Source organism: Giraffa tippelskirchi, chromosome 12, assembly GCF_054371585.1.
Source record: "Giraffa tippelskirchi isolate mGirTip1 chromosome 12, T2T-mGirTip1v1.2.pri, whole genome shotgun sequence".
Classification (NCBI taxonomy): Eukaryota; Metazoa; Chordata; class Mammalia; order Artiodactyla; family Giraffidae; genus Giraffa; species Giraffa tippelskirchi.
The window spans coordinates 12,842,306-12,866,434 of record NC_137286.1 but is presented as its reverse complement, the minus strand read 5'-3'; the positions used below and the strand labels follow the sequence as shown (position 1 = coordinate 12,866,434).

General features: G+C 40.0%; 1 protein-coding gene across 8 annotated transcripts in view; it reads right to left on the bottom strand.

The window, feature by feature from the left end:
* The window catches only part of TRIP11 (thyroid hormone receptor interactor 11), a 67,476-nt gene extending 57,745 nt beyond the window's left edge, over window positions 1-9,731 (bottom strand). For 5 of the 8 annotated variants that reach the window (XM_081548159.1, XM_081548161.1, XM_081548165.1 and 2 more), the window contains exons 1-2: window positions 9,195-9,731; window positions 5,367-5,428 (exon numbers count right to left, since the gene is read on the bottom strand). In XM_081548159.1, coding sequence (XP_081404285.1) covers window positions 5,367-5,428; window positions 9,195-9,333 — 201 coding nt within the window. In that variant the 5' untranslated portion in view covers window positions 9,334-9,731. The remainder of the gene's footprint in view (window positions 1-5,366; window positions 5,429-9,194) is intronic. The other 3 variants (XM_081548160.1, XM_081548166.1, XM_081548164.1) reach the window with 2 other exon arrangements.
* Between the last annotated feature and the right edge of the window lie 14,398 nt (window positions 9,732-24,129).

Here is a 24,129-nt window from a genome sequence, read left to right as displayed (position 1 = left end):
TCTTGCTTTTTCAATGATCCAATGGATGTTGGCAATTTGATCTCTGGTTCTTCTGCCTTTTCTAAATCCAGCTTGAACATCTGGAAGTTCTTGGTTCACGAACTGTTGAAGCCTGGCTTGGAGAATTTTGAGCATTACTTTGCTAGCATCTGAGATGAGTGCAACTGTGTGGTAGTTTGAACATTCTTTGGCATTGCCTTTCTTTGGAATGTGGAGAAGGAAATGGCAACCCACTCCAGTACTCTTGCCTGAAAAATCCCATAGACAGAGAAGCCTGGTAGGCTACAGTCCATAGGGTCAAAAAGAGTCGGACACGACTGAGTGACTTCATTTCTTCTTCTTTGGAATTGGAATGAAAACTGACTTTTCCAGTCCTGTGGCCACTGCTGAGTTTTCCAAATTTGCTGGCAGCACTTCAACAGCATTTGATTTAGGATGTGAAATAGCTCAGCTGGAATTCCATCATCTCCATTAGCTCTGTTCGTAGTGATCCTTCCTAAGGCCCAGTTGACTTTGCACTTCAGGATGTCTGGCTCTAGGTGAGTGATCACACAGTTGTGGTTATCTGGGTTATTAAGATCTTTTACGTAGAGTTCCTTTGTGTATTCTTGCCACCTCTTCTTAATATCTTCTCCTTCTGTTAGGTCCATACTGTTTCTGTCCTTTATTGTGCCCATCTTTGTATGAAATGTTCCCTTGGTATCTCTAATTTTCTTGAAGCGATCTCTAGTCTTTCCCATTCTATTGTTTTCCTCTATTTCTTTGCATTGTTCACTTAGGAAGAGAGAGGAATAAAAATGAGAAAGATTCTTGATGGCATTCAGTTCTGGTTGAAGCCATTTCCTAAAAGACTGGCTAAAATTTTTGCCCTTGGGATCCATAAGATTCATTTCTATCCTTAATTATCCCATTGTGCTTACCCGTTGTTATATTATCAAGGTCTACTAAAATCAATTCTAGTTTTTGAGCTTCGTTTTTTGAGCAGTCCTAAGGACTGATATTTGTAACATTCTTTCTTAGTAGCTTCCAAAAAAAAAAGAAAAAAATATACTTAGAAAACAAACAAAAAGATTCTATTTTGTAATTACCATAGGGGTACACTGGGCACTTTTATAAATCTAAGAATAATCACGAGGTCATAATGATCTTGTTTTTTCTGTACCTTGAAACATTTTGCTATTTTATCATCCTAAGAATTAATCAGGGCTTCCCAGGTGGCTCAGTGGTAAAGAATCTACCTACAATGCAGGAGACGTGTGTTTGAGCCCTGAATTGGGAAGATGTGGAGAAGGAAATGGCAATCCACTCCAGTTTTCTTGCCTGGGAAATCCCATGGACAGAGGAGCCTGGTAGGCTGCAGTCCATGGGGTTGCAAGAGAGTCAGACATGACTTAGTGACTAAACAAGAATTAATCATTACTCATCCATTGTTTACAACTATGTTAAAAAAAAAAAAGACAAGTAAATGGAGACTGATGGAATCATCTAGAAGAATGATAAAATAACAGTGAAATAACCAAGTACTACATCTTTTAAAAAGGAAAAAGCAATGGAGACACTATCTTTGCAGTGTTTTTTGTTTTGGGTTTTTTCCCCACTTTCATTGAACATAGTTGGAAATTCAGAATTCTCACTTTTCAACAGAGAAGAAAACTGAGGAAAACATTCCACAATTAGACAACTAAGAACATAAATGCTGAGAGACAGAAAACAGCACTCTAGAGTCTAATGATTATGGTGAAAATGACTGTAGAAGCAAAATCTCAGACAAGTCTTTGAAAAACAATATCCTACATGAATTTCTCAAACTCAGGAACTGAGGAGTGAACAATGTATTTCCAAGAACAAAAAGGAAATATGGTGTTCTCATGAAATTAATCATTCAATAAAATTTTATCTCACAATATTTTGTGGAAAAAACCTGAGCCATCCATCCTATTTTGTTAAATGGACATGTAACAGTATTCTTTCTTTATGATATTTATATACCAACATTTACTTGATACAGTCCCTATGTGGACAAATGCTGAAGACACATGTATACATAGGTGACCAGGAGGAAACAAACGACAAAAATGAAAAAACTCAGTGGATTGATAACTCTGCCGCCGCTGCTGCTAAGTTGATTCAGTCGTGTCCTACTCTGTGTGACCCCACCAGGCTCCACCGTCCCTGGGATTCTCCAGGCAAGAACACTGGAGTGGGTTGCCATTTCCTTCTCCAATACGTGAAAGTGAAGTCGCTCAGTCATGTCCGACTCTTCAGGACACCATGGACTGCAGCCTACCAGGCTCCTCCATCCATGGGATTTTCCAGGCAAGAGTACTGGAGTGGGTTGCCATCGTGATAACTCTAATAGGTATTTATAAATTTAACAATTAAAGCACTTTGTACTTATGGAGCAGTCATGTTTTTAACAAAATCATAAGTCATCAAAGTTTTCATAAGTATTGGTTTAAATGACATAAGTCAGGAAAAAGAACTAGAAGATCTAAATCTATCAGAGATATAACTGAAATTTGGAGTCAGTATTTACAAGAAACAGTTCAGTTCACGAAAAAAGTTAACAAGCAGTTATCTGCATTCAAAGAACACTGACTCTTTTGAGGTAAAATATGTAAGTTTGTATGCATGCATGCTCTGTCACTTGAGTTGTGTCTGAGTCTTTGCAACCCCATGGACTGTAGCCCACCAGGCTCCTCTGTCCATGGGATTATCCTGGCAGGAATACTGGAGTGGGTTGCCATTTCCTCCTCCAGAGGATATTCCCCACCCAGGGATTGAACCTGAATCTCTTGAAGCTCCTGCACTGGCAGGAGGATTCTTTACCACTGAGCCACCTGGGAAACCATATGTATGTATATGTGTGTATACACACACACACATATATGTATGTAAGTTTTTAAAGGCAGAAACATAGGGAACAAAAATTTAAATTGTTGTAAGTGCTCACTGAAATTTCTGATGAAGTTTTTCACTATCACTTTATTCTTACTTCTGTAAATTATTTATAAAATAATTTAACAGAAAAATTAAGAGTCCATTGGATCCAGATGGTAAATGGGAAGACTATTTTTCTTGGCACAGATGGTTAAATTAGCTTAGGTTGGTTGCTATTACTTGCAACTCAGGAAGCCTAACTAATTTAATCAATTTCAAATGTTAACATCTATAAGCAAATCTAATTTCCTCTAGAAAATATACTGCCCTCTGTCTATACAGAAGCTTTCTAAATAAACAGAATTTTCTATTGTAATTTCCTACTGGTTTAAATCATATGTTCACCTTCTTTTTACAGTCACATAAGGTGTTACCTTTATGAAGTGTTTATGTGCTGAAAGAAAGCAGGAATCACATATAGTCAAAATCACCTTGGAAAATAAAGCTCTTGAGAAGTTCAATAGTCTGTTATCCTCTAGTATTCCAGTAGCTCACAGTACTCTGAATAAGCACCAAACAAGAAAGTTGGCTATCACTTAGGGATATGTTATACCAAAAATAAATACTTGTGAACACTAGAATCATACCTGCCACTGTCCAAGGACAACACTAGGAGAGAGACTAGAGTTGATATCAACAGAGGGACAGAACATGTTTAATCTTCCTCCTTAAGTTCAATACAGAACAGTCATTCATTAAGCAGGTTAATCCCATTTACTACCCCCATCCCCTACTCCAAACATATACTGGCAAATTTAGCTTAATTAATGCCACTACACACATCTCTGCCATCTAATTTTTCTGGGTAGGCCCATAGTGAGTACTCTCTCAAGGATTTCTTTAGAGACTATAGGAACTATTTCCTATCTCGGTCTTACAAAGAAAGAAGCTATTAAGTTCATCTGTCACAAAAACACCTACTAACTAGGTAATTACAGCTAAGGTCTCTTAAGTGCCACCAAACTGCCATCTTCTATTGAGGCAGGATGGGGCTTCCCAAGTGGCGCAGTGGTAAAGAATCCGCCTGCCAATGCAGAAGACGCAAGAGATGTAGGTTCGATCCCTGGATCAGGAAGATCCCCTAGAGCAGGAAATGCCAATCTGCTCCAGTATTCTTGCCTGAAAAACTCCATGGACAGAGGGGTCAAGTGGACTACAGTCCAAGGGTTCACACAGAGTTGGACATGACTGAGCGCGCGTGCACACACGCACACACACACGCACGCACGCACGCACGCACACACACACACACACTGAGGCAGAAAACTTCAATAGTCCCTCTTGAGAGATCCTTCCACTTTCAAATTTATAATCTTACATTGGTAATCTAACGTGTGTGCGCTTAGTTGCTCAGTTGTGTCCAACTCTTTGCGACCCACTGGACTGTAGAGGACCAGGATCCTCTGTCCATGGGATTTTTCAGGCACGAATACTAGAGTGGTTGCCATTTCCTCCTCCAGGGGATACTGGAGGGTCCAGTATCCTCCCTGGGTACCCCTGACACCCAGGGATCGAACCTGCATTTCCTGTGTCTCCTGCATTGCAGGTGGATTCCTTACCTGCTGGGCCATAGGGGAAACCCTTGGTAATACAGGCCAGAGTTCAATGATGCTTGTTGTCAGAAAGTATTTTCTTATATTTAAATTCCATTTTCTTTTTTTATGGGCTTAGCAAGGGAAAACATGCTTACCACAGTCCTCTAAGAATGCTGTTTGCTGAAATACTATTACGTGTTCCCTCACCATTCTTATCCAAAGGCTAAATATTGCATGGCCAAAAAGTTCATTCAGGGGTTTCCATAACATCTAAGAAACTTTCTGGCCAACCCAATGGTTAGATGTCTTTAGTACTTTACAATAGATGCCATTTTAAAACCTTTCATTTTTTTTATGGCTTACCTTTGAACTCTTTTCAAGTTTTTGTCATCCCTATTTAGTACAATGACCAGAGCTAGTTACCACAAGGCACTTGACTAATAACGAAAAAAAATGGTAAAATTAATTTGCTATTCTTACATTCTACATTCTCTGCATACAAATATCACACCTTTTTAATGATAGGGAATTAAAAACTCTATATTAAACAGAAATGCATTTTTCACATTACACTTAAATGTACAACTGCAGTTTTAGCACACTATTAAAACATTGTAAATCCTTGAAATGATAAATTGTTGCCACTATTGTTTCTATATTTGGCAGATTTCTTTCTTCCACCATTCAGAAGTAGAGGTGGAAATATTTAACAGAAAAGTGCAGTAACATGTAATTATATCTTCATCAAAGGAAGATGATAGAGCTTCAAAAAAGAGAAGAAAACTAAGATAAGGGAAAGAGAAAAAGTGCATTAAAAAGAGAGGACTGAAATAAAGTGTGAATAACTCATGTTTTCAAAAAAGAAAAATCTAAATCTTTAAGTTTCCTTACCTCTGATCTTAAGATTGTATGAATGGCTTCAACTTCCTTTCTCCTAGCATTAGGTAAATCTGCTACAAAAGAAACGGCATATACTGAATATATGGTCAACATCATGTGAAGTAAACAGGCTTCTTTAGGAGAATATATTTCACTGAGCTTTAAACAGAATGGTATGCTGATCTGAGGACAAATTCAGAAGACAAACATCACTTGATTGTTATCACTACTCTCTACTGTTACAGATGTTTATTGTCACATAAGTCATTTCGCCTATCTTCTATATTCAAGAGCATCTACCTTTACCCCTTGGAAGTGTTTATTAAAATTTTGTAATGGAAAATTAATCTCTGTTTGCTTAGTATAATTTTTGATGAAAGGTATGCAAATAGGATGCAAAAAAAAAAAATTTTTTTTTTGGGCCGCACAGTGGGGTCTTAGTTCCCCAACCAAGGATTTAATTCCAGCCCTCAGCAATGAAAGCACCAAGTCCTAACCACTGGACTGCCAGGGAATTCCCACTGACATATTTCTAACTTCTTATGCAACTGGGGTTTAAGGTCTTACTAACTTTTTCTGCTTCCAATACTACCAAAAAAAATTAGTGACCTCTTAAACAAAGAATAAAAATGCAGTAAAAGAACACTTATTTCAAGTAACATGGACACAAGTTTTTGAAAATGAGAATGAACTCAGTCTTGTTTTGTACATTTTCATTTAAAAGTCAGAGGCCCAAATGGCAGTTGATGCTGCCAGATAATCAACCTCCACACAGATTTCTTTTCTAAGTATTAATAGTTTTCATTACTCTCAGCCCTTTAATACTATAAAAATAACTTCTCTGAATTACAGTTTAAATCAAAAGAAAATACAAGTGGCATCCAATAAATAATAATGACAAACTCGCTCTTCTTGTTTTGAAAATCACTAGGTGGGGATGCCTGTGTGGTTGTTTATACAAATTGCTTGAAACTCTGACAAGACTCTCTAATTGCTACTCAGAAGAGAACAAATTATAATCTAATCTGTTTAGGAAGGTCACTGTTAGAAGCCGCAACTGTTTCAAAGAGAGATTAAAGAAAAACAAGGTCATGAAGACCTCCCTCCATATCCCTCTCCCCAGAACATGGCCTTTTTAAGGATAAAGGGGAGATGTTATGCAGACCAAAAAAGTTTCCTCAATGAGGGAAAACAAAAATAACAACCATCATTTATTAACGCTTACTATTTGCTAGGCACAGTGTTTAGGTTAGGCATGTTACATTCATGATTTCATTTAATCCTCAGCTTCATGATAGGTATAATTATCTCTTTTTAACAGATAAGAAAACTTTGCTTTTTAAAGGTTAAGTATTTAATAATTTGCTGAAGACCCCACAATCTGTAACCCATGGATGTGGAATTTCAATCCATGTCTGATTTAAAAGCCCAAGCTCCTAAATCAGTATAGTGCTTGGTAGAATAGCAACTTTCTGATATTGTTAACTACAGATAATTTTCAAGTTGTAAAAAAAAAAAAAATTTTCAAGTTGTATCAATAGTGTTATTCTGAACTGTTACCTTGTTCATTGCCGGCACAGGGTAGACACTCAATAAATATTAGTTGAATGAATAAATGAACTGCATTCTGACCCTATTTTTAAATGATTTATAAAATCAATAAACTGGATGTTAAGCAAGTCCTATTTTAATACAAAGAGAAAACAATAAAAGCAGATTTTTAGTCACTTAGCAAAATTTTTACTAAGCATGTACTATGCACCAAGGAAGGTACCACACACACTAGTAATATAAAGATAAATAAAATAGAACTGTTAGAGAGAGATCCACAAAGTTCTGTTAGACACAAGCAACTAAACCTGTCACGGAGTGAGAATGGTTTCACCAGGTACCTGACATGTCAGCAGGGTCATGCAGGAAAAATTGTTTTCCAGGCAAGGGAGGGTAGAGGAGGAGGTAAAAAGGAAGGGCTTTCCATGCACAGGCTTGGAGCTGTGTAGGTACCTCACAAAGTTCCCTGTACAGAAGTCCTGGGTGCAAGCATGCTTGTGCATATGAATGTACATCTATGTGGCTATTGAGAGAGAAGGGGGAGGGAACAAGAGATAAGACTGAAAGAGGTAGGTTGAACCCAGATAGGATAGGTTTTCGGTTTCCCCAAATTAAGACGTTTGCGTTTTCTCCCCTAAGTACAGGGTCAAGAGATTTTTAAAGCACATTTGTTTTTAGAAAAGTAACTGGTAACACAACAGAATATGGAATAAAGGAGGAAGAAACAAGTGATAGGACATGAAAGAGAAATAGTGTGTAGGAGAGATAACGGGGATGGGAACTAAAGAAGGAGGAATAATAAAGGAAAAGACAAATATAAGAAACAGTTCAGGCACCAGATGAACAAGATTTGATGACCAATTGAAAGTAGGAGAAAAAAGAGGCAAAACAATGTGATAACAATTTCTAACAGGTAGATGGTGAAACCATTAAAAGAGAGAACACGGGAGCACATTTCGTGGGAAAAACAAAATGAATTCCTTAAGCCTGTAGGACATCCAAGTTGGAGGGGGAAGTGCAGAGTTTCTGGCTTAGAGTCAAAGAAATAGACAACTGTTTTCTCCTGTCTAGGAAACAATCAGAGACTAGGCATTCCCCAGGTTAGCCAGCCCTTTTCTGCTTCTGACAGGCCTCAGTGTCACATGATCATTTCCTGAACACAGGAAGAATCCCTTTAACTCCCACCCCAACCCATCCCACCTGATGTACCCCCCACCTCAGGGGTACCCCAAGCAGTTAAATGGTACCAGCTACCATTTAACAGCAGCTACCCAATCTTCTTCCCTTCTAAATAGACCCCACAGAAATCCTAAATATAGATACTATCTTTCTAAATCAAACTATCTTTCTCTATTTCAACCAAATAAACATGCATACTCAAATCAGTATTAAAAAAATTACACCAGAATGCTAATTTATTTACAACAAACAAAACTAGGAAAGGAACTGCTCTCATCCAAAAGACCACCCTCTCTGGAGGCAGACCTATATTGAAATTAAAGAATTCTTTTGATCTAAATACTACTTGATGAAAGAAGTATCAAGAAATCAAAACAGCAATTAACTTAATCATTGACTACCATGTAACTCCTGGTCACTATTCATTAGTAAAACAAAATGAGGACTTCAAAAATGAGTGAAGGTTGCTAAAGGGACTCGAAGAACAGGGTTACCTTCCTTGCTCTTCGGAGCAATATGGGAGGCATTGGACAATTAGGCATGAAAATACACTCTCAGCTGAGACGCTGTAATGTGCCATCAGAATAAGCAAAAATATAAAATAACAGGAAAACCATACGCATGTTTCACTAACATATATTCAACTGAGAAAGGGTAAGAGCCACTAAATATTTTATTAAGTTACGAAAATCGAAGAAACCCCCGCCCGCCGAAAAAAGTGACTACGTGTCATAATACAAATAATTCTTTAAACTATGTCGGTATAAAGGAAGAGGATCAAAATCAGTTCCGCCTCCAAGTTAAGGCCAAAGTAAGCGGTGAGTGTGGATGAACCTAAGAAAAATAAACTCTACGCGATGTAAGGGCAGTTTCACTCTGCTCTGAGCTATCCCGGGTACTCAAAGGAGAACCACCAGACCTGTTTCCCCCTACCCTAGTGGTCTCTCATTAGAGAAAATCACTTAAGAGGCAAAAGGAGAAATGTAAAGAAAAAAGGGCGGAGTGACACTTCTCTAGACCTGTCTGCGTCTCATGACAGATGGACTTGGGGACCAAACGGACGCTCCCAGGGTCCCAATAAACCCCTCCCTCCATCGCCCCAGCTGTTACCTTCCACTTCCTCCGTGCCCTCCATCAGCATATCCTTCGTAAAGTTTGAAATCTGGCCAGTGAGGGAAGCCAGGCTGCCCCCGACCTGACCCAGGGACTGGCCCAAGCCGGAGCCGAGGCCGCCAAGCCAGGACGACATCGCTGCGGGTTAGAGAAGGTCCGCTCTGCTCCGAGAAAAACGGCCAGCGTCGTCGGACTACTCTGCCAAACGTCCTCGAACCGCTGCCTCCGCAGGACTGTCTAAATCACAACACTCAGGAATCGATAACACGACTGGGGAATGGTTCCCAGTCCACGCCGGTTTCGGGGGCTCCCACCAGCCGCCGGGCTCTGATTAGAAACTCAAAGGCCTGGCCTGAGATTTTACCAGGGGCCTGCCTCCAGTGACACAGTCACCCCCGTGGACCTCCACTCATTCTCACGACTTCCCACCATCCGGATTAGGCCACTTCTTCTTCTGCTTCAGTGACTTTCCCCAGTTCCGTGGGCAACTCCTGCCAACTCGACCCCGGCCGCCATGACACCCACTAGGAACGCGTCTATGGATCATAGAGGCGCCGTGATAGCGTAGAAAGGCCCTGCAGACCCGCCGGAAGTATCCTTGGCGCAGGGGAACATGGGATCGCGGAGGACCGAGTGAGGCCGCGGTGGCCGCAGCCTCCAGCCCCAGGGCAAGGTCAACTTCCACGTAGCCCGCCCGCTTTGGCAGCAGGTGGGATACCGACCGGAACCCGCAGCGACGCGGCGCTCAAGCCAGCTGCAGCTGGGTTTCAGGCAGAGCCGACCCTCAGTGTGTGCCTCCCGAAGCCGGCGTAGCCTGGGAACCCCGTAGACTTATTCTTGGGGAAACCTGAGTGTATTAATTTTGATTACCCTCGCGAAGGCAGTGGTGCGAGGAGACTGGGCGGGGATTTTACATAACTTATCACACGTGTACGGTGACAGTTATTCTACACCCTGTGAAGGGCCGCTGTGTACTGGGGACTACGGTAGGAACCAAAGCTACACAGAAAGGATGGGTTGCAAATTCAAGTGTCCAGGCAGCAAACATACTTGTGTTGATTACCTTCATAGTGGAAATTTTCTCTGCTGCCTTTCCAGCTCACAGCTGAAACCAATGCCTTCTTTAGTATAAAAAGAGATTTTTTTTTTTCATGAAACCGACTTAACCTGTAAAGTTAAAAATACAGACTACCTGTTTCAAAATAACTCTGTAGAGGACAGCGGGGCAAGTTTATGCAAAAGAAATGCTCTTCTAATGTGAACTCCCTCTTAGGGTATTGTGACACTAGCCCTGCAAGGGCCCACCCCTCCCAGGTTCGTCAGTTTCACAGTTGGTGCACACACCTGTGTCCTGACTTGGTTGCTTTCTTCCCAAGAGGAAAAAAGGTCACGTGACTTACAGGCATTTGCTCAGTGCTATGTGGACCTACACTAGCTGGCCAGAGGGACGGCCACATTTTTGACTTTGAAAAGAACGGGATAGGTCTGCAGTTCTTTTAAGCATAGAACCTAATATACTGGCACCTTTCTCCTTGATTTTATTCACAGCAGGGGTCACTGCTGATTTCATTATTTGTGAATGGAACATTAGGAATGTTATTTGTGATTTCATTATTTGTGAATGGAACATTAGGAATGCCTCCAGTGTTTGAAATATGATGGCACCAAGGAATAGTGTTGTTATTCAGTCACTGAAGCACGTCTGATTTTTTGCATCCCCATGGACTGCAGCATGCCAGGCTTCCCTGTTCCTCACCACCTCCCAGAGTTTGCCAAGTTCATGTCCAACGAAGAGTAGCCCTCCCTGAAATCTGAATGCTTTTAGAATAAAATTTATATCTTGTACTGGAAGTGTTTATTAAATGTTTTCTCTATATATATTTTTTAAAAGGCATCTTTGCCCAGAGGTTAGATGTGCAGACACTGGGGTCTGACTGCCTAGATCTTTATTAGCTGTGTGACCTTGGGTCGGTTACTTAACTTCTATGTGTACCAGTTTCCCATTTGTAAGTTGGGGAATGATATTGCCTACAGGGTGGGGTTTTTTGGAGGATTGAATCAAGTAGTATTTTGAAGTGCTTGGAACAGTGCCTGTACATGGTGAGTTCTATTTTAAGTGTAAAGTTTTAAAATTATGACATAAAGGTGACCTGCAAGTTATTCATGGGCAGACGATGAGTTGGTTAATAGCATCACTGACTCCATGGACATGAATTTCAGCAAACTCCAGATGATAGTGGAAGACAGAGGAGCCTGGCTTGCTACACTCCATGGGGTCACAAAGAGTTGGACACGACTGAGTGACTGAACAACAACAATAAATTATTCTGGGCACTGGGGATACAGCAGGAGAAAAAACACAAAGTCCCTGATCTCATGGAGCCTGCATTCTACTGGGAAGGAACTGATGAGAAAATGTATTAAGTATTACCTGATGATGACTGCTGTGGGGGAAATAACAATATTAAACAGGGTAAGAATGGTATGGAAGGGATGTAGGGGAGAGAGCACGCTTGTAAATGTTGTCAAAGGTGGTCAGGCCTCACTGGTAAGGTGATATTCGAACAGAGACTTGAAGGAAGTAAGAGAGTGAGACGAGTATCTGGGAAAGAGCAATCCAGGCAAAAGAAACAGCCGATGCCAAGGTCCCAAGGCAGGAGAATTCTTGCCAGGTTAGAGGATTAGCAAAAAGGCAAGGATGGCTGGAGCAGAGTGGGCTGGAGAAAGGCGATAACCAGTGAGGACCAAGAAGTTCAAATAGGGGAGGACGGATCACATAGGGCCTGATAATTGGGCATAAGAACTCTAGATTTTACTCAGAGTAAAATGAAGAATTGTTTAGAGAAAAGGAGTCAGATGAACTTAGGACCTCAATGGGTTCCTGTATAACAGTGAAAAGTTTGGTGTAAATCAAGCTCTTATTTCCTAGAGGTGTAAATTCTCTGGAGTGTCATTTATATAAATTCATGTCATGCCATAAAGATATTGCAGTTAATGCAGAAAATAAAATACATGCCTTTATATTATGTGTTAAGGTATTAACATAAAAGCTATGTCTAAACTCCTCTTTATTGAGGATTGTTTTCAGTACGATGGACTATGGTCCAAGAAACTTAAAGTATGATTCTGATATATATAGCATGATGGACTTCCCTGGTGGCTCAGATGCTAAAGAATCTGCCTGCAATGAAGGAGACCCAGCTTCAATCCCTGGGTCAGGAAGATCCCCTGGAGAAGAGAATGATTACCCACTCCAGTATTCTTGCCTGGAGAATTCCATAGACAGAGGAGCCTGGCAGGCTACAGTCCACAGGGTCGCAAAGAGTCAGACACGACTGAGGGACCAATACACACACACATATAGCATGATGTGATGTTTGGGATGTGCTTCAAAAAATGGGGACAGGGTGGATGAATCAAGAATTGTCAGGACTTGGTCATTATTGATGCTGGGTGATGGGTACATGTTGTTCTTGTTGCTGTTCAGTCACCCATTCATGTCCAACTCTTTGCAACCCCATGGACTGTAGCACATCAGGCCTCCCTGTCCCTCACCATTTCCCAAAGTTTCCCCAAGTTCATGCCCATTGCATCAGCGATGCCATTCAGCCATCTTATCCTCTGATGGGTACATAGAGGCGTCATTTATTTTTGCATACGTTTGACATTTTTTACTGTACGAAAGTCGTACAAATTTGATGAAGCTTGGGCTGATGACCCTCTGCTTTTCCTACCAAAATCCCCTGTAGCAAATAAGGCCATCACTTAATGACAAAACGAGCCTAGCTACAGCAGACACACCGGACACAGCCCAGGAACCTGAATGGGTCCCTGTGGTGGGGGTTAGGCTTCCCAGTTGAAATTCTGGACTTAGGATTTTTGTAACCTCAACAGATAGAAGATTCTTTAAAAAAAAAAAAAACTAACCAAAAAATACTATCAACGGCAAACTGGTTTCCATTTTTCAAGAGGCAGCATCATCAACACTTCTCTAGGGAGAGCAGTCTTTGTTCTGAAGAAACCATCCAAATGGGTATATTTATACAAAAAGAAAAGAATCCATTTTTTTATATTTATGTAAAGAAAAAGCCCATTTTTTAAAGTAGAATTTTAAAATATTAGTCTGATCTTTCCCTCTCAATTTCTAAATATGATCCTTATATTGCCATTTTCTCATAATTTTTGACGTTATCTACCTACTCTCAATTATGGAAAATAAAACATTAGAACTCTTGTATTACCACCTGTCTCTATTTCCCTTCCTTCTGAGCTCCCAGTAGAATGACATCATAATTATTGGTAAAATTAAAATTTTAATTTACCAATTAAAAATTCAAATTGAAGTTTACTTTATATGCCAACATAAGTGTTGTTCATTGGCTGAGTCACATGGTGTACTAAGATTACATTTCCTTTATTTTTCAACCTGTTCTTCCTGAAGTTAACAAACTCCATCTTTTAGATTTGCATAATTTTCTGTTACCACATATGTGCTAAGTCGCTTCAGTCATGTCTGACTCTTTGTGACCCCATGGACTGTAGCCCACTGGGCTCCTCTGTCCATGGGATTCTCCAGGCAAGGATACTGGAGTGAGTAGTCATGCCCTCCTTCAGGGGCTCTTCCCCACCCAGGGATGAAACCTGTATCTCTTATGTCGCCTGCATTAGTAGGCAGGTTCTTTACCACTAGCATCACCTGGGAAGCCCTTTTCTGTTTATTACAGAATCACTAATCCTAAAAGTTAGCAACAGAATTGTAAAACATGCTCCTAATTCTGTTTTCAAGAAGGCATCAAGAATTCTATTATTTGCTTAGACTCATTTTTTCTACCCAGAGTCCTCTGTTTCCCTGCTCCACTCTCCTCCTGCCTGTTCTCTGGGCCTTGTTTTTCCTTCTGGAAGCTTGTAGACTCTTACTGTCTATGATGCTCTGAAGTTAATAAGGATGTGCCCAGGGTGGGTTTGTTTGTCATTTCACTCATTGTGCTGGGCACTCAGCAAACCGGTTTTAAAACTATGTGTTTCAGTTCTGCAAATTATTTAATTTTTTTTTAAAATTGATGAATGTCCCCTCTCTAGGGAAACAGCTGTTTGTCAGCTATTTTTTACCAATCCTCCGGATTTCAGTCCACGTCTCACCCCTACCTTCCAAGACAGTTGTTGCTGCCTGTCCTGTGTGCTGCTGGACATCCTTCTACTTAATACTTACTTTGCAGCTCCCTCACTTCTGTTCATTCCTGTATCAACTTACCATCTTCAAAAAAAAAAAAAAATGTTCCCATCTCCTATCACCTCAAATGGTGAAAGAAAGTGAAAGTGTTAGTCGTTCAGTTGTGTCTGACTCTTTGCGACCCCATGGACTGGGTCCCCCCAGGCTCCTCTGTCCATGGAGTTCCTCAGGCAAGAATACTGGAGTGGGTAGCCATTCCTTTCTCCAGGGGATCTTTCTGACCCAGGGATCAAACCCACATCTCCTGCATTGCAGGCAGATTCTTTACTGTCTGAGCCACCAGGGAAGCCCCCACCTCAAATGGCAGTGACTGTTAGTTGTTCCCCAAAGTCTGCTCTCCCCTTTGCACACAGTGTTTGAATCCTTTTTACCTGGACCTGTGGCACAACAGAAGATGCCAGTGTTCCTCCCATCATCCCTTTACCAGTTTTGTGCATGACCTGTCTCCCAAAAGTCAGCACCTGTTTCTCTTTGGCGGACGGTTGCCTTTGGACTGCCAGAGCCCACATTGCTTGTGCCCAAGAGAGCTGAAACACAACCTTGTTCAGTAGCGTGTTAAAATGGCACAATTCCCATGCCCACCGTGGAGCATCTCTAAGATGGGACTACACTGCCTCTAGATCTGTCTGCAGGATTGAGGCTCCGTTTACTCTTATATGCTTGCTTGACCTCCTTTTCTTATCTCACTTTCCCGCTCCCCTACACCTGTTCCATTCCTTCCTGAGAGCACTTTTTTTTTCCTGAGAGCACTTTCTGAAAAATAGTTTTCCCTTATCTCAGGTTTGTCTCAAGGGTGCCCAAGTTAAGACTCATGAGTACCCAGAATGAAAACCACCTTGTAGCTAGGAGTGGTCTTGTGATTCACTTCTGGCCCATATCGAAGAAGTGGAAGTGGTGTGTGCAACTTCAAGGAGGTAACCTTAAAGACAGGGCACGGGGCCTTTTTCCACCCTCCTTTTGCTTCTTCATTGCTGAGACGCAAAAGTAATCCTGGGCACCACAGCAGCTGTCTTGGATTCATGAGTTGACGTTAGCAAAGGAAGCCATGTATGTAAAGCGAGAATACAGAAAACAGATTCCTGACACGATGTGACCCTATCACCCCTGGACTGGCAATCTCTACTTTTCCTGAAGACTTGTAGCATGTAAAGTCGTTGTTATATTTGGTTTTTCTATGATGGTCAAATCTAATTCAATGAATTCATCTCTTCTGCTGGTCTCTCTGTACCTGAGGGTTTTTTTTTTTTCTTTAATTTAGGTGGGATTTTGGAGAGAAGCAAATATAGTAATCAATCCCATGTAATTTTTATTTGTTTTTTGGCTGCACTGGGTCTTCATTGCTTTGCAAAGGCTTTTTCTGGTTGTGGGAGTGGGGGCTACTCGTCATTGTGGCAGTTGGGCTTCTTTTGCTGCAGAGCACAGGCTGTAGGTGCACGGGCCTTGATAGTTGCAGTACGTGGGCTCAGTAGTTGTGCTGTGTGGACTTTGTTGCTCTGCTGCATGTGGAATCTTCCTAGACCAGGGATTGAGCCTGTGTCCCCTGCATTGGCAGGCAGATTCTTACCCACTGCGCCACCAGGGAAGTCCATCCTATGTATTTTTTGTGATAAAATATACATAAAATTTACCATCTTAAAGCATACAATCCGGTTACATTAAGTTCATGCACATTATTGGGCAGACATCACCATCCATCTCCAGGACTTTTTTCATCTTCCTAAATTGAAACTCTGTACCCATTAAACAGTAAGTCCTTATTCCTTATTGCTCCACCCAGCCCCTGGCAACCACCATCCTATTTCCTGTCTCTGTGGATTTGATCAGTCTAAGTACTTAATATACGTGGAATCACACAGAAATCCTCTGTACTTAACTGGAAGCCCCTGGAAGATGTTTGAGATGATTGGTCAAAAAAAAGCTAAATCTGCCTTGGTCCTGAGAAGGTTTCCACGATGGAGACAGAGCTCTCCCTGTGCAGAATAGAAATACAGCTTTTAGAGAAACTGTATCTTATTTTGAGAGGGCAGGAATGCAACGCAGACAGTGACAACGTGGGATCAGATCCCTCTGATCTATTTTCTGAGAGACTCAGCAGGATTCTGGTCACCAGCAGAGCTTTCCAGAGCTTGTGTGACAGTCTTTGCTGAGGGCTGAAAAAAGGGCCATTCCACTTACCTTAGCTTGGAACCTACGACTCCTCTAGTGTTCCAAGGACTAGACATTGTTAGGCTTGGTACTTCTGCATCTTGTTTTCTTTCTTATTTTTTAAAGATATTTTTTAATGTGGACCATTTTTAAAGTCTTTATTGAATCTGTTACAAGATTGCTTCTGTTTTATGTTTTAGTTTTTTTGGCCTGGAGGCATGTGGGGTTTAACTCCCTGCCAGGGATCGAACCCTCACCCCCTGCATTGGAAGGCAAAGTCTTAACCACTGGACCGCCAGGGAAGTCCCTGCATCTTGTTTTCTAACATGCTATTGTTGGTATACAAGCAAGCTATTGGTTTTTGTTGACTTATTGACCTCCTTCATCAGTTCCAGTAGCTTTTCAGTTAATTTCCTTATGTTCTCTAGGCATACAGTCATATCAGCAAATAATTAATTAGGCATCATCCTTTCTAATATTTACACATCATCATTCCCTACAACATGTTGACAGAAATTAATGAAGGCTCACTTAAAGGTAATTGGAGTGACAGAACTAAGCAGCTTTGGGAAGACTGGTTCCAAATCAGAGTGGCCAAAGGCCAGGTGAACAGGTATGATGTTATGGCACATGCTTATATGTGATATGATGGTGTCCTGGACTAGAAGTAAGTGGCTGAGAAAGACAAAAAGGAACTACTCAGATATGAATTACTACAATTGACAATGTGGATTCACAAACAAAATACGATGCTAAGTTTTCTACACTGAAATGTAGTTTCTGATATTGATGAAAAATATTGCATAAATATAAGATTCAAAGAAAAACAAATGCACAAGTGGTAAATGGGAGCCTTACCAGAAATTCTGATCTGAGATAGCAGTACACTTGTAGTATTAAAAATTCAGTTTTTTGGGTTGCTTAAGGTGGACGCTGGGAAGGAAAGCTATGACAAACCTAGACAGCATATTAAAAAGCAGAGACATCACTTTGCCTACAAAGGTTCATATCGTCAAAGATATGATTTTTCCAGTAGTCATGTACAGATGTGACAGTTGGATCAAGAAGGCTGAGTGCCAAAGAATGGATGCTTTCAAACTGTGCTGGAGAAGGCTCTTGAGTGTCCCTCGGACTGCAAGGAGATCCAACCAATCAATCCTCATTTGACGGGCTGAAGCTGAAGCTCCAATACTTTGGCCACCCAACATGAAAAGCTGACTCATTGCAAAAGACCCTGATGCTGGGGAAGATTGAAAGCAAAAGAAGTGGGCAGCAGAGGATGAGATGGTTAGATAGCATCACTGACTCAATGGACATGAATTTGAAGAAATCCCAGGAGATAGTGAAGGAGAGGGGAGCCTGGCGTGTTGCAGTCCACGGGGTCCCAAAGAGCTGGACACAACTTAGCAACTGAACAACAATAACAACAACAAGGTGGACACTGGCATGGAATGCTCTTTAGTCAGAGATGTAGTTAATGGTCTTTAAAAAAAATTTTTTTTTAAAAGAGGCTTGGGATATTTTAGAGAAGTCTAGAAAGCAGAGCTAGACTATTTGGTGTAATAAAATGTAAATACAATCCAAACTTACTTTGTAAAGCTGTACATAAGATTTTTGTTACGTACAAAAGCTGGAGTACATTCCTGTTCTCCCTGGGTCAGAATGCCCTCCCCCTCAAAAATAAAGCCTTTGTCTCATGGATTATGAGAGAAAAACAATTCCATTTCATTCACTCACTCAAGAAGACCTGTGTGCATTCCTGGCATGATTCTGAGTTCTTGGAACAGAGCCATGAATTAGACACTCTGCTCCACTGCTGCTTGCATTCTGATTGGCCCTGAGGCAGAGGAAACATTTAAATTACTGACCATGACTTCATAACACGTTAAGGGCTATGCTTGCTCTGTGAGATATGAAGACAAAACAGGATGATATGATAATGTGTGGCTGGCAGGGAGGGCTGGCTTTTGTATATAACAAAAATCTTATGTACAGCTTTACAAAGATAAATTTGGATTGTATTTACATTTTATTACACCAAACAATCTGGCTACACTTTCTAGACTTCTCTTAACATGTTACATACTCCAGCTTTTGTTCACTACCTGCCTGTCTCTCCCGCCTTCTGTGTTCTTCAGAGACAAGCAGCCACCCCCACCTCAGTCACTGCTTGCTGTTTCTTCAGGCAGGTGTAGTGGCACCACACCTTTGCATGGCTGCCTCACTTTCCTGGTGTCTGAAAGGCACCTCTCCAGAGGCCTTCCTTGAACCCAGTCTGAAAAGGCCCTCCATCCCAGTCACACGCTATCACATCATCCTGTTTTGTCTTCGTATCTCTCAGAGCAAGCATAGCCCTTAACATGTTATGAAGTCATGGTCAGTAATTTAAATGTTTCCTCTGCCTCAGGGCCAATCAGAATGCAAGCAGCAGCGGAGCAGAGCGTCTGATTCATGGCTCTGTTCCAAGAACCCAGAATCATGCCAGGAATGCACACAGTTCTTCTTGAGTGAGTGAATGAATGATACAGAATTTTCTCTTATAGTTCACAAGACAAAAGTGTTTTTTTTTGGGGGGGGGGGTGGTCAGGGGGAGGTTCTGACCCAGGGAGAATGGGAACAATCTTGAGAGAACAAGGTCCAGCGAAGAGTGGTGGTCAATTGAAAGAGAAAGTCCTCATAGCAGAGGTGGCCAATGATCTTGAGGGACAAGGATGTCAAAAGGGCAAAGGTGAAAGAGCAAGGGGAGTGTTAGGATGCCTAGAGGTGAGAAAGAACTTGGTTTCTTTGAAGACCTAAAATGAGTCCTGCTAGCTCCACTGTGCCTTAAGGGGAGTCAAGAGCACAGGCTAAAAAGGTCAGCTGGGCTCAAATCACCTATAAAATGATGAGCATTGAGCGTGGCAGGCACAAAATGGTTAAAAGGATCCCAAAACATGCAAATCTTCAGAATAAGGACAACCCTAAATTTCCCTAACCTTTGAAAAGCTTTTAGCTGACCTAAAATGGGCCTTCAAATCAACTAGTAAGTTTCATAGGGTCCATAGGTGATGTTGATGAGATCAGAGCCATTTGGCTATCGAGTTACACTAAAAAGACAGTTGCATGTCATCAAGTGGAAATTTTTGTTTCAAGATTTGTGCCCAACGCTAATTAAAGCTAAAATGGATAGTGATCATTATAAAACCTGAGGATCCTCTAACCCTGAACCGGGTGGATTCCAATTGTTAGAGTCGGGTGTCCCGAGCTCAATGAGGAAAAATAGCACTCCTAAAAACTGTTACTAGTGTGGTTTGGCTCTCAGGGTGGGGGGGGGGGGGAAGCCAACATTTAAAAATCAGATTTCAAATAAAAATATGGAATTCTCAGCCTCTCAGAAAAGATCAGAGGATCCAGTAACAATGGCCCCTCTGGTAGCAGTTAGTTGGAACGGATTATCAGTGGGCTCCCCTAGCCAGCTTCATTTATCACCACGTCCATAAAACAATGCTTCTCACATTCACTCTGTGTGGGAATCTCCCAGGGATCTTGTTAAAAATGCAGGTTCTGTTTCTGTAGGTGGGAGTGTGGCGTGAAACTTAGCATTTCTGAAAAGCTCCCAGTGGTATAAATGCTCCAACCACACTCTGAAGGCAAAGCTAAGAACTTAACAATAAATACAAACAGAAGTAAAAAAAAAGCAAACATTATCTTTATTTAATAATCTTTGATACTTAAAATACAACTCATCGAACATCCACATTAACAACAGTATCCTCAGCGTTCAACAGTGCTTTGGAAGCCCGGCTTTTCTAAGGACCAGACAGGAAGGCCTGTGTGTGTATTAACGGCAAAACAACTCAGAGAGGAGAGCACACACACAAGGGCTGCAGGGTTGGGTCCTGAGCAAATGGCACTGCCACAGTGCACCCGTGTCGTGGCCAAAAGGATGCTTTTAATTCTTAACTTGAATTTCAAAGGTTACTTATACAGAACAGTAATTTTTAAAAATGCATTCCTACTAGTCCAGTGTTGTAGAAATTAGATAATCACATTCAAATGTATGTTTTCCTCTTTAAAAAATTCCTGAAAATATTCACTTTTGAACTATGCAAGAGACAAGTGAAGTGCTTCCTAAACGAATCAGGAATTTCCAAAGATGTTTCACAAATGCTTTCTACTCCCTGTCTTATGAATCCATAGTCTTAAAACATTTATTGACACACTATGATAATTAAACATGCCAATTGCAATAATTTAGATGTGGTTAGTAGCATTATTTTTTAAAAATAACAGACCATTTTGCAAAAAAACTAAAATAGCAGACATTTTCTTGAACAAAAAAAAAATCAAAATTCAAGAATTAAACAACCATGTCAATAATATTTTCATTCATGAAAGCCAAATGAAACAAAAATATTTTGTATATTTAAAAAACAACACAAGTTCATTCATTTCTTTAACAAAAGATGCTGGTTACAAAGGGACCAGAAATGAAGCAAAGTTTTTATTTTGAAAATATGAAAAATTACTTATACTGCTGAAATAATTAATCCAATCTGATTTTTCTTAATTAAGATCACATCTGTAATATCTCCAATACTTGTCAGGGCCCAGCTGCAACAATTAACTTTGAAAGTAGTGACCATAGGTCGCTCCAATTGCAGATAAAGTTTCTAATAGGAAGTCATCAATATTAATGACTGAATCCTCTTAAGAATTTAAAACATTAAGATTTATTTTTCAATCTAGGCAATTTCAATTATTATCATTACATTTTTGCTTGTGCACTGAGAATCAATCCTTTTTGCATTTGCACACCTCCAAATGGGCCAATTTTAAGACATTTAGTAAATCTTGGCACTAGTGTGATACTATTTAAAAACAGTATCAAACATGCAGACATTGAAAATGTCTTAGGCTCTTACTGGCATAAAATTTACTTTATTTGACTTAACATTAAATGAAACAATGTAGAGTATGGGTAGTTTTGCTCCTCAACTAGTTTGGAGTTTTTCTTCATTAACTATGGCATGAATAAAGCCTTAATTAAGAAAAATTAAGTTTTAAAGAAAGAAAGCACCTTAAATGTTCTGTGAATTGTAAATTATTTGGCCAAGATCTTAGAGGTGAAATACAGTTTACCTGCAGCAAGCTTTTCAAACTACTTGCATTACTGAAATATTCGTATGTTAATTACTGTAAAAATGTTTAATGATGGTTTAGATTAGATGTTAACTACTCTGAATTTTTGAAACATAAATAACTACTTATTAAATCCATGACATCTAACAGTGTGAAAGTGTTATTTCCAAAGCTTGTTTAAACTTCACTTATAACACTAGCATTGCCATGGTACGTATTTTATCTCAGTAATACAAATTATACATCAGAAAAATGATACCAATAGTTTAAATATTAAACATTAAGGTGTTCCCAATTGGTAAAACAGAATGGAAATCTTTCTATAAATAACGTTCTTAGCAGGACAGTTACGGTGAAATTTCATTGTTTCTGACTTGCAGGTGGTTTAAAGTAAACCATACTACCTGTGTAAACTATACCTTTGTGTAACTTAAAAATTTTCTTACTGTGGTTATGAGCATTGGCATCTTTACATACTGGCCAATCAATTAAGAAATGGAATCTAAATGTTCAATAATATTTATGCCAAGCCACACAAGATGGCAGTTTACTAGTGATTCTGAATCTGCCTGCCAAATGTAACAATTTCACAACAAACTAAGTAAACACATTCAAATATATCCAGTGTGTGCTCAGCCCTGCTTTAAAAAATACTCTAACAAAAGAAGGTCAACATCCTATATTCCTTTAAGTGCTTTAGCAAGGGTGTGTAATATAAGAACTTTATAAACTTTCAAGGTTAAAACTTTTCAATGTGTATTCGCTTTCTCGTTTTTGTATCAGGTAGTTCATCAATTCAAATGTAAGAATTAACTTATTTTTTTTCAATGAGAAAAGATACAGGTCAAATATCCATGGAAAATATGACTAGCATACGTGGGTTAACTACAGAAATGTCCAGTCTTAAAATATTTTGGTTTGTAAATCTCAGGGAGTACTGTCAAACTCCAACATCCCTTGCACTTCTAAAAGTTTATAATTCTGAAACATTTTCAATTGTCAAAAGAAAACTTCAGATTTTAAAAGAAATTTTATGTAAGGGGAACTTCATAAAACTTAACTTGGCACAAAATAATGACTTAAAAAAAGTCTGTCTCTATCCAAGTAAAAGCTATTTCATAATCATAAATAAAAGGTATTTTCTCATCTCTTCAGTTAGCAATAAATCCTACATCAAAAAATTCCCTGATAAAATGTGTGTAGCCATACACCAGGATATGGCAATATATCATACTTTAATTTTCTAAGTTGTCAGCTGAAATTTCTTCTTAAATTTTAGCTAATGAACAATTCAGCATTCAAAAGGGCTTCAAAGGGGGATGGAGAATGAGGGAAGGGGAGAATCTAAAAGGCCCATTTCAGAGAGACATGGTTAACTTTCACCAAAATCATCCCACTGCAATGACCCAGCAAGAAACTCTGCATCCCAATTAAAGAATGTTTATCAAAACTAAAGACTTTCTTATTTACAAATCCACTAAGTACTGTGACTTCTGTAATTCGAAGCTATTTAAACATGATGCAAGTGTCAAGTCACAGTACAAATTTCAATGCAGTTTTGTTGGTAAATTATTTTCATGTTCTAGATGGTTATCTCCGGCAAGCTATACCTACTAAAAGATGTACAGCAGAAGCAGACATCCACACTTCATAACTCAACTGTAAACAGGACAGCTCCAGTCATAAGAGGAAAAACAAAATGAAACTGCTACTAAAATTGAAGGCCAAATTCCATCTATCATACATTAACGGTGGGCACTGCGTGTTGTTTTGTAACAGAAGGAAACTTGCGCTCTATGCTCCTCCTATTTTTCTCAATTTCAAAAGAAAGGGAAATAACAGGCTGCAGGAAAGAGCGTTACAACACACCTTAAAGTTCTAACATAACCGAGGAGAGAGCCACAGAGCTTCCGGGAATGGATGTGCTCACACATGACAGAATTCTCTTTTATTCTCAAATACTTGTGTAGAGCTGACTTCAGAGTACAGGAATGCACTGGAGTCAAGAAATAATGATCCCTTCTCAGAGGGCGTAAAAACCTCAAGAAACATTACCGTCTTTCAACAGAGTAGTAGAAAATAATGAAAACCAGATAACAGAGAAACTGTGATCAGAGAAAATAAGATGAGAAACCACCCAAGCGCACAATACACAGTCAGAAGGAAAACAGCTGATCCTGGAACAGCTGCTATTATCAAAACGGATAAAACGCTGTCCTACAAGGTTAACTTGGTTAAAGGGAAATAAGAGCAACTATTAGAGGATAAAAGTGAGCCCGATTCCCTACGCAGAAGGGAGGAAAAGAAGACAAAGTGTGTGGGGAAAGTTCTGTGGCCAGAGCTAGTTATAATTAGTTGGTCTGCAACAAGGTCCAAGAAAAATGCCCTAATTTTAGATATGTTAGATATTGCACACTCAAAAAAGAAAAAAGAACA